This window comes from Bombina bombina, chromosome 1, assembly GCF_027579735.1.
Source record: "Bombina bombina isolate aBomBom1 chromosome 1, aBomBom1.pri, whole genome shotgun sequence".
NCBI lineage: Eukaryota > Metazoa > Chordata > Amphibia > Anura > Bombinatoridae > Bombina > Bombina bombina.
Genome location: NC_069499.1, coordinates 1301929268 through 1301941441, shown reverse-complemented (window position 1 = coordinate 1301941441; position 12174 = coordinate 1301929268). Strand labels below are relative to the sequence as shown.

Below are 12174 nucleotides of genomic sequence, written 5' to 3'. Positions count from 1 at the left end.
ATGCTTGCGTTACAGCCTATACCGACACGATCCATACCGCCATCTGAGAGCAGTAGTTATGGATTTACTAACTAAACTGTTACAAAGTACACTAACACCCATAAACTACCTATTAACCCTTAAACTGCCACCCTCCCGCATTACAAACACTATAATAAAGCTATTAACCCCATTTCCGCCGCTCACTGACATCGCCGATACTATAATAAAGTTATTAACCCCTAAACCTCCGTCCTCCCACTTTGCCACTACTAAATAAACCTATTAAAGCATAAACCTCCGGCCTCCCACATCGCCGTTACTAAATAAAGCTATTAACCCCTAAACCGCCAGCTCCCCCACATCGCAAAAAACTAAGTTAAACTATTAACCTCTAAACCTAACATCCCCCTAACTTAAAATTACAATATACAGGTGAAACTCGAAACATTAGAATATTGTGCAAAAGTTAATTTATTTCACTAATGCAACTTAAAAGGTGAAACTAATATATGAGATAGACTTATTACATGCAAAGCAAGATAGTTCAAGCCGTGATTTGTCATAATTGTGATGATTATGGCTTACAGCTCATGAAAACCCCAAATCCACAATCTCAGAAAATTAGAATATTGTGAAAAGGTGCAATATTCTAGGCTCAAAGTGTCCCACTCTAATCAGCTAATTAAGCCAGAACACCTGCAAAGGGTTCCTGCGATTTAAATGGTCTCTCAGTCTGGTTCAGTAGGAATCACAATCAAGGGAAAGACTGCTGACCTGACAGTTGTGCAGAAAACCATCATTGACACCCTCCATAAGGAGGGAAAGCCTCAAAAGGTAATTGCAAAAGAAGGTGGATGTTCCCAAAGTGCTGTATCAAAGCACATTAATAGAAAGTTATGTGGATGGGAAAAGTGTGGAACAAAAAGGTGCACAAGCAGCAGGGATGACCGCAGCCTGGAGAGAATTGTCAGGAAAAGGCCATTAAAAAGTGTTGGGGACTTTCACAAGGAGTGGACTGAGGCTGGAGTCAGTGCATCAAGAGCCACCACACACAGACGGATCCTGGACATGGGCTTCAAATGTCGTATTTCTCTTGTCCAGCTACTCTTGAACAACAAACAACATCAGAAGCGTCTTACCTAGGCTAAGGAAAAACAGACCTGGTCTGTTGCTCAGTGGTCCAAAGTCCTCTTTTCTGATGAGAGCAAATTTTGCATCTCATTTGGAAACCAAGGATCCAGAGTATGGAGGAAGAATGGAGAGGCACACACTGCAAGATTCTTGAAGTCCAGTGTGAAGTTTCCACAGTCTGTGTTGATTTGGGGAGCCATGTCATCTGCTGGTGTTGGTCCACTGTACTTCATTAAGTCCAGGGTCAACGCAGCCATCTAGCAGGAGATTTTGGAGCACTTTATGCTTCCTTCCGCAGACGAGCTCTATGCAGATGCTGACTTCATTTTCCAGCAGGACTTGGCACTGCCAAAAGCACAAAAACCTGGTTCAATGACCGTGGGATTACTGTGCTTGATTGGCCAGCAAACTCGCCTGACCTGAACCCCATAGAAAATCTATGGGGCATTGCCAAGAGAAAGATGAGAGACATGAGACCGAACAATGCAGAAGAGCTGAAGGCCGCTATTGAAGCATCCTGGTCTTCCATAACACCTCAGCAGTGCGACAGGCTGATAGCTTCCATGCCACGCTGCATTGAGGCAGTAATTGCTGCAGAAGGGGCCCAAACCAAGTACTGAGTACATACAGTATGCATGCTTATACTTTTAAGAGGTCCGATATTGTTCTAGATATTGTTCTATGTACAATCCTTGTTTTATTGATTGCATGTAATATTCTAATTTTCTAAGATTGTGGATTTGGGGTTTTCATTAGCTGTAAGCCATAATCATCACAATTATGACAAATCACTGCTTGAACTATCTTGCTTTGCATGTAATGAGTCTATCTCATATATTAGTTTCACCTTTTAAATTGCATTAGTGAAATAAATTAACTTTTGCTCGATATTCTAATTTTTCGAGTTTCACCTGTAACTCTCTTAAAATAAATAAAAACTTACTATGAAATAAAAAATAAACCTAACATTAAACGATAAATTAACCTAACATTACTATTCTAATAAAATAAAAAAATAAAAAACTTCACAAAAAAGGTTTAGGGGTTAATAGGTTTATTTAGTTGTGGCGATGTCGGGGAGTGATGGAATAGGGGTTAATAACTTTATTATACTGTCCCCGGTGTCGGGGAGCAGCAGAATAGGGGTTAATAACTTTATTTAGGTGTCGGCGATGTCGGGAGCGGTGAAATAGGGGTTAATAACTTTTATTAGTGTCAGAGATGTCGGGGCGGCAGATTAGGGGTGTTTAGACTTGGGGTTTATGTTAGGGTGTTAGGTTTAAACATAACTTTTTTCCCCCATAGACATCAATGGGATTGCGTTACAGAGATTTTTCATTCCGCACTTAAGGTGTTAGGTTTTTTCTAACACTCTCTACCCATTGATATATATGGGGTAAATTGTGCACGAGCACGTCAAAGCAGCCCTTGGCTTTTGTGCGGTATGGAGCTTAACGCCACCATATCGCCATATTTTCAGTAACTCTTAATGGCAGCGCTTTGGAGAGTGAAATAATTTTTTGGCGTTAGTTTTGCACCCTGTTTAGCGCAAAACTCGTAATCTAGGTGATAATTTGTTATGTTTTTTAAACAAGGGTCTAAATTTGGTACCTGTATCACAGAACTGAGAGCAGAAAAAATTACAGATGGCACCTGATTCCTAATAACCTTTCTAATGGGGTTAAACAGTTAAAACCAGCTCCAGAGCAGTAATATGCTACTTGGAGCTAGCTGAACACATGTGGTAAGCCAACAACAAGAGGTATATAATGTATTTGTAGCCACAAATCACTAGCTAGCTCCCAATAGTGCATTGCTGCTTGTATGCCTACCTAGGTATGCTTTTCAACAAATGATAGTCAGAGAATGAAGTCAATTTAATAAGAGTAAATAGAAAAGTCTCTGTTTGAAACATTAAAGTTTTATTTTTTAATGTCTATCTGTGTATTTGCAGACATAAGTAAGTGTATGTATAGTTATGGTCGCTGCAAAGTACCTTGTGAATATTTCATTAAGAAGTTCTAATGTTTAAAAAAAGCACTTCAAAACCAATGCCCTTCATTGGCTTTAAATGTAAATGAGAATGGAAAGGATAGTCACTGGTAACTTTTGGGACAAATGAACCAGGTAAAATAAGAATACTATGTAGCCAAAAGCCATAATATTTATAAGTGGGACCTTGTTTTCTCTTATTATTCATTATATCATATTGTAGTGTCTGCTGGATAAGAAAATCAAACATTTACATGCACCGGGCTGTTAAATTGGGGAAAATTAATTTGATAAACTGTAAATATGACTTAAAATTCTTGAAGGTTGTAAGAACTGTTTGATTCTGATGAAATATCACGATAGACTTGCACAGAAGAGCACTGAGCTTTTAAATTCTTCTGACATAGAAGACTGCCAATTACAGCAATTTTAAATCTGCTGTATTCTCTAGTGTGTACCTCATTTGGAGGATTATAATCCTTGTAGAGTAACCTATAGCTTAAAATTAAGTCTTAACTATTTTAAATCATGCACAGAGACTTGCCATGATGTAAGGACCATCAACCCTAAAAGACTAAACCATCTGGATTACTGGAAGGTCACTGAAAACCCATCCTGGATCTATGGAACATGGAAAATAAAAATGGCCTCCCTACCTTACCTATGAGGGGTAGAGATAATTCTCTGCAAGAAAACTTTCCTTTACATAGTATTATGGTTTCAGTAAGAGGCTTCACCAATATGTAGATAAATTAAGAAGTCCATGGGTTTGCATAGCCTTTCTAATACAAAGATAATCACTGTGAAAGACTAGCTTTTGATCATAAGGGCTGAGGTTGAGCAAAACAATACAAACATGGTTGATGGAACCATAAACATGGGTGATTTTGTGGAATTGCAGAGATTAGCAGATGAATAGGCAGAGTATAGTATTACAAACTGGAGCTTTTATTTAGGCATTCAGCTACACGAGCAAGCAGAAAAGTGGTTAAAGCAAGTAAATACAGTAAAAAAGCAGAAGTAACAGTCTGAATAATTGTCTAAATCCAAGCTGAGTTCAAAACACAGCAATCAGCAGCCAAAACAAGAAAAGGTATAGTCAAAATCCAAAGGGGAGATGACATCCAGTAGATGCACCAGCCAGAGTAAACATATGGGCAGGAAGAGTGAACTAAAACCTGCAGTTAAAGGGACATGAAACCCAATTTTTTTATTTCATGATTTACAAAGAGCATGCAATTTTAAACAACTTTCTAATTTACTTCTATTATCTGTTTTGCTTCATTCTATTGATATCCTTTGCTGAAAAGTATATATAGATAGGCTTAGTAGCTGCTGATTGGTGGCCACATAGATGCCTCGTGTGATTGGCTCACCCATGTGCATTGCTATTTCTTTAGCAAAATATCTCTAAAGAATGAAGCAAATTATATAATAGAAGTAAATTGGAGTGTTTTTTAAATTAGTTTTTTCTTCTTGAATCATGAAATAAACATTTTGAGTTTAGTGTCCCTTTAAACATATCAGACCTTCATCATTAATATTAAATTAAAGGTCATTATCGTGAAAAAATAACATGGTCTAATTATTAAACTGTGTAAACTGGTGGTAACATAAAACACTTCAATGTAAAACCTTGTTGTTTCCATCAGTTTGCACAGTTTACAACAGCAATGGAAATTACTGTGTTTAACCACTGTAAGGAGGTTAAACACATAGTTAAGTCACTGCTCCTGAGCAAAAGTGCACAGTTAGTCCTAAGTGGAAACTGCCAATGAGCCAATCATCAACAGCTGTGCAACTGAGTTATGTGACTACCGCCACTGATTGGGTCACTGTCAGTTTCTGCTCAGGACCAGTGGTGCTCTGCAGGCCCAGAATAGTACCTTAACTATGGGCTAGATTACGAGTGGCGTGCTATAATTTGTATGCGAGCGATATCGGGTTTTTGTGGCCGTTTGCGTACAAGTTAAATTCCACCCATATTACAAGTTAAAAGGAAATGCGAACATGTGAGCTCAATTGAGATTTACGCTAGAATGATTACTGCAACTTCAGTCAACCGTTACGCGAGTCAAAAAAGTGCCACAAAACACATCAAAAATACATTTAAAAGTACAATTACACTCATAATAACACTATCTAATATATATATTTTTTAATTGCAATAAAAAGTTATAAGGGCTCAGCGATATGAGATGTCAGGTGTTAGGAAAAGAAAACGGGCCAAAGTGCTTCCATATAGGGATCCATAGGAACTTGTATTTCTTTACATATGTATATAAGTATTTATATGTGTATATAAGTATTTACAGACATATATACACATATAAACAGATATACATTTGTATAGAAATGTATCTCATTGCAATCCCGCGCTCGTGCTTGCGCGAGCTGGCGTCTGTTATTTTTGTTGTTGAAAATAAGGCTCCATTAAAGTCTATGGGGAATACGATCCTGTGTTTACAACTTCGCAAAGTCTTTTTTTCTGCGAGAGGATGCGACTGCAAGAGAGGAAATTTGTACAATATTGAAGCATGTAATTGTTTTCTTAATCAAGGTCCTTTAATTATCAGCCATGTTTTATTTTCTATTTAACTGTGCATCTCAATTCTGTAGAGGTCGCTTAAAAATCCTAGTGAAAACCTACTTAAAAGCCCTTGATATGCCTATTTATTATAGGTTTTTATTTATTTTCCATCTGTTTGATTATTCTGTTCTATTCATTTCTTGGACTAGATAATAAAATGTTTGCTTCCGATGTTTTGGAATGGGGACTGTAGAATGTAAAAAAAAAAAATCACATCTCAAATTTTCAATGCACTTCTGTGTATTTAAATATTCTTTTATAATAAGATTTCAACCAAATATTTTCATTTAAATACAATCATGAAATCATAACAATTTACCCACAAGGTTGTGTAGTTTTTAGATTTCTTAAAAATAGATGTAGTATTAATTAATTTATTTATATATTGCATTCAAATAATGAGCCATTTACAGACTAAGATTTTGTTTCATTTCTTTGTGAAGGTGTGTTGTAATCCTTCAGTGATCACCAAAAACCATTACAAGCTTTAAGCCTTAGAAAAAAAGAACTCATTAATATAACCTTTCTGGGTTTTTAAAGTTTTTTTTTTTTTAAGATTTTCCTTTACATTCAATAAAATTACAGAAGCATCATATTTTTAAATGTACCTTTATTAACTTCCAGAAATACAAATCCTCTTAGGGATTGTGTGCATATGTGTTTTGCATTTATATAATATGTTAAGATTATTATTTTGTCATTAAAAGAACACTTTAATAAAATTATGAGATACGTGTTCTGTGTTTTTAAACTGTGTCTCAACCATTCTTTGTAGAAAAAACAAACAGTTCAGGCACATTACAAATTGTATTTGTGGTACTGCAAAAGCCATCAATACAAACTGAAATAGCTGCAAACCTTTGCAGATAATTACAATATAAAACTGGGGATGTAAATCTGTTTTCTTTTTCTTCATTAGTGAGATACTCTTTAATTTTTATTGACTACATTTCATTTAAACTATATGTCCTTATGCACAGTAATAGCAAAGTAATGACATTAATATTTTAGTGAATCTGTATTTATAGATCTTTATTTAGAAACAATGCAGCCGGCCTGCAGATTTCTGAATCCGTCTGGAATAATGCCCTCCAAATAATGATAAATTACTTTTGCAGTATGCCATTTGCTAATTATATCCATGATTTACTGCAGAGCGCAACTTAAATCATTCATTTCACTCTTGCGTAACCATGCCATAAAAATTTTAGGTTTAAAAATGGGTTCCATGTGTATAATTCAAACAAATTTTTAAACTGTTGTTTAGCCATAACATCTTAGCCCTAAGTTTTACTCTTGGTCTGTCTTTTTAGAAAAACATTGACTGAGGATAGCGTTACTGTGCTAATAGATGTTCATTTTATAGTATATTTTAACATTCACTAAAGGGTAGCAGAATTTTACAAATATTAATGCTCATTTTCATATTCAAAGTTCACATTGCAAGATTAATTGGAAGATATGCATACACTATTAACCCAATGTAAATACATGCATATTATTTTATGTCAGACAAATAAATATACAGACAGATTTATATTGTTGCAATGACTTGGATTTGTTGTTAAATATTAATTCTCTTTTGCTTTACACGTTTTAGGTGAGAAGCCTTATAAGTGCCCTCATTGTGATTACGCTGGCACCCAATCTGCCTCTTTGAAATACCACTTGGAACGTCACCACAGAGAGAGACAAAATGGATCTGCCACACTTACTGGACACCCTCAAAGTCAGGAACACAAGGATGAAACTTCAAGTAAAAACTCTCTTTTTATGAGACCTGACATACTCAGAGGAGGATTTAAAGGCCTTCCTGGAATGGATTTCAGAAGTGGGGTAGTCTCTCAGCAGTGGGCATCTGGAATGTTGTCTGCAGCAGATCGACAGGGTCAATCCAGTTCTGAGGTATCTTCAGAGGCCCTCAAAAAAGCAGACCTGCCTTCCAAAGGACCAAGTTTTTCTGAATTTGGTAGAGCATATCAAAATATTGTTGGAAATGGTGTCAACTTCCAAGGGTCTCTCCAAGCCTTTATGGACAGTTTTGTTCTTAATTCCTTAAAGAAAGAAAAAGAAATGAAAGAGAAAGCTTTGCTGGACTCACTCCCTGTAAAAGCACATAGATCAGATAATGGTGAAGAAAAAACAGAGAACAAAAACCCTCAAAAGAAATTGGAGAAATCCCAGTATGAACCTCTGGACCTATCTGTACGACCAGATGCACCACCTCTTCCTGGTTCTTCAGTCACAGTACAAGATAACATAGCCTGGCACGGTTGTTTGTTCTGCTCTTTCACAACTTCCTCTATGGAACTCATGGCTCTTCATCTCCAAGCTAATCATGTAGGAAAAGGAAAACGAAAAGAAAATACTATGGGAGTACCAGGGCATACAAAAGAGATGCTAAGGGATCCAATGGCAATAGCCAATAAAGTAATGGTAGCATCATCTTCTGGTCAATCTGGAAAAGAAATTACTAAAATATGTTCAATGCATGCTTCTGATAAAATCCCATCACAGGGAAATTCTAAAGAGACTTTAACAGAACAAAAAAGTGCTTCATGGACCAATCATATGGATCCAGCTTTTAATAACTTTACAGCAGAATTCTACAAGCAGTTTGGTTATCCTGGTGCAAATGCACAAAACGATTGTTCAAACATGGACATTGATGTAAACTCTCAACTGGAAAGTGATCCACATAATCTTCAATGTAACTCTGTAAATAACATTCCTACTGATGATCTGTCTGATGATTCCTCATCTGAGGATATGGAGACTTGCAAAGAAGATGAGAATGAAGAAGAGGAGGACATTGAAACTGATTCAGAAAATATGAACATACCAGATGAACTTAAAAAAGAAGAAGACAATGATGAAGATGAAAATTTGCTCAATGCAATTACTCTTAAAACCTCAGAAGAGGTTTCTCCCACTTCACAAATTGAAAAGCAGTGGCACTCAAACCTTCCTTTGTCTCATGAAGCACCTCAAGGTTCTATGAATCTTGAACAAACCCCTAGTCAAGAGGCAATTGATAAACAGGTTAATGTGCTCTCTGTGCTAAGGGCTTATAGCTCAGATGGGATGGCAGCTTTTAACGGACTTGCAAACGGCACAGCAAACAGTGGATGTATCAAGAGACCAGACATATGTGGTAAGTTAGCGTGACAACTTCCTTTTTTCCTGGCTACTTTGGGGTCTATTTATCAATGTGCAGAATTAAACTATGCATTAGTAATAGTCCAGACCTTTACATAGTGCTTTAAACATATTCCTTAAATTATAGAAATACCCTTTGCAAATAAAGGCTTAAAGAACAACAAAACAAAAATATTATGACCTTTTTACTAATGTTCATTGGGTGAAGAGAAACAATCTAGAGCCTCTGTAAGCTTAATATAAAAACATTGGGTTATATTTATAATTCAGGACACGTATATTAAAAAAAAATATATATATATATATATATATATATATATAAAAAGTATATATATATATATTTTCAAATGCCCTTTTAGACAGGTAAAATTTAAAAAAACTCAATGTCTCTGAAACCCGTTGGCTGAAAGAGAGGGCTGCAGTACTTTTTGAAGCAATGCATTACAGATCTCTTTAGCAGGCAAAATCAGAAGCTTCTTGTGTTGCAGATCTGCCATGCTCGTTTAACAGAACATAGAAATTTAAATAGTAGACCTTTATAATATTTATATCTTAGCAAAATCTAAAACCCATAATATATAAATATTTATTTCCACCTGTATCCATGTAAAACTTAAAGGGACACAGGAAGGCTTGCATCAACACATTACTTGACCAGTATGGCTGGTAAGATAAAAATCAGAATATATGTAATATGGAATATAATGGTTCTTATAGAGCATCAGTATTTTTCTTCTTAAAGGGACATTATAGTGTTAAATTACATGCTCTAATAATCCATTAGAGCATGTCATTTTAACACTAGTGACACTCTAATGCTATGTGTTTAACCCGTTTCCACTTCAGACCGGTGGTGCTCTGCAGGTCTCGAGCAGGACTTTAACTATGTGATTAAACACATAGCATTACAGAGTTGCTAGTGTTAAAATTGCATTAGAGCATGTCAATTTAAAACTAAAATGGCCCTTTAACAAATCTCTCTGCTGCTAACAGAATGAAAACTAAAATAACAAATGAGTTGTGTAAGTGATATCTTTATTTATAACGAAAATGTAATTGTTTTGAAAACTTTCAGAGCACTACGGCTAATTCTGCTAATTTAGTCTTAGTATTTTGTTTAAGGAAAACAAATATGCATTAAAGAGATACTAAACCCAAATTTTTTCTTTCATGTCTCAGAAAGAGCATGTCATTTTAAGTAATTTTCTATTTTACTCCTATTATTGTTTTTTTCTTCATTCTTTTGCTATCTTTATTTGAAAAAGCAGGAATCTAAGCTTTGGATCTGGCCCATTTTTGGTTCAGCACCTTGATAGCACTTGCTGATTGGTGGCTAAATGTAGCCACCAATCAGCAAGCGCTTAGCAAGAAAATGAAGAATTGATAATAGGAGTAAATTAGAAAGTTGCTTAAAATTGCATGCTCTATCTGAATCATGAAAGAAAAAAATTGTGTTTAGTATCCCGTTAAGCTAACTTTATTAGTTGAATTTAATAATGTTCCTTTATCTAGCATATATTTTAATCCTTAAAGTAGTTTGTTACTTGAGCACTTGTGCATTTGCCCTGCATTATGAGTAAACATGGAGTTGTCACTCAGCCAGTAATTTACCAGTGACCAGTAATTTTAAGGTTCAGATCAATGTAGATTATATTAAATTAATGTGAGCCACCTTTAGTATTTACAGGGCCCATATTTACCCAGGCCCCTTATTTACCTCCCCTGCATGGCCCACACCTGTCCCAACATTGAATGTGCCCTATATGAATATATATTAGACTCCCTGTTATTATAAACACTCCTTCATAAACTAATCATAGTATGTACATGGCACCTTCTCATACTCTCATACTTATCACACCCTCATCAGGCTTGTGCCCCTTTTGCTCTAACCAAAGCCTGGAATAAATATAGAAATAAGATGTTGCCATTGTGAAACACCTTCTAAGTATCTGAGAATCTAATTTGAAATGTTATAAATCATTTAAACCTAGTCCTATCATCTTTAGTTACTGCATAATTACTTATGCAAATGTAGCTAATCAGCACTGCTGGTATTTTTTCCTAAGAAAGGTGGCAACCCTAAATGGCCAATGTTAAAACCTAAAAGTATATCCCCAAAAATAACTAAAACAGAGGACAGAAAAAACAAGAAATAGCTAACAAGAGGTTTATTTCTTTTTTAATTTAAATATTATTTGGTGCGTCCGTTTAATTATAATATCCCTTTAACCACTTGGCTGCCAGACATTTTGCATCCCTCTCTAACAGCCAATGGGTTAACACAGGTCAGTAAAACCATTATTGTAACTTAAAAAAAAGGAACAAGACATAAATGATGCTTGTAAATAAAAAAAACAAAAAAAACATAATGGACCGTTCAGATACTGATAACACCTAACTAGATTATCTATGTCGGCTAATTCTATCTTAACTTCTTCTATAGACGGCAGCATCTCTTACTGATCTGAGCAGCTGTTCAATTGATACATCGACTCTACGAGACTCATCTGCCAAATGGTGCATCAATTTAGGCACAATCTGGTCATTTGTGTTACTTGATAAATAGACCCAAAGCATTAAATTGCATATTAGCAAATCTATACATTACAAGATCCATCTAAAACTAACATCTATGTTTTAGAAATGTCACAAAACATATGTAATGGAAACCCTTCAGCACAAAGAACGTACATTAATTTACTGCATTAATGTACCTGGTACAGTTTAAATGGTAACTTGCAAACCTTTCAGTTTTCTTCAAATCTCTTTTTGTTAAGTATGAATTTTGGGGGGGAAAATTAAAAAAAAATCAGGCTCTCATTTCTATATTATCTAATGATCAAGATTCCAAAATATTTTCACAGTATATTGCAATTAAACAGACAAATAACACCTTCATCATGGGCTCATTCAATTTCTTCACACTTAAAATAAAGCATAGCTGATGTCCCTATAAAATATATTTTGCTTAGTGCCTAATGTTGATTTTTAATATTACTTGGACTGTATTTTTCACAACATATATTAAATAAAATTTTCTGTAATGAGAAGCTCGCAACATATGTATTAAAGGGACATAAAACACCTTGAAATTACAAGACTTTTCTGTTGTCTTGTAGTTGATTAACATATTAGCCAAGTGTCAAACTTTTCAAAACAGATTAACACTGCATTTGCTGCATTTGGAGGAGCCAATCCAGACTCGCTACTAAGATAGAAAGGTCTAGCCACAGTCATTGTATTAGCGAAAGTTGTATTGTTGTGTAGTTCCTTATCTGATCTCCCCTGATGAAGCAAATCAGGGACATATATATAGT

General features: G+C 35.3%; 1 protein-coding gene across 1 annotated transcript in view; it reads left to right on the top strand.

Moving 5' to 3' along the window:
- ZNF536 (zinc finger protein 536) overlaps nucleotides 1–12174 on the top strand; it is a 433592-nt gene that overhangs the window by 160646 nt on the left and 260772 nt on the right. Inside the window, exon 3 of the mRNA XM_053701773.1 lies at nucleotides 7296–8849. Within this exon, the coding sequence (XP_053557748.1) occupies nucleotides 7296–8849 (1554 nt within the window). The remainder of the gene's footprint in view (nucleotides 1–7295; nucleotides 8850–12174) is intronic.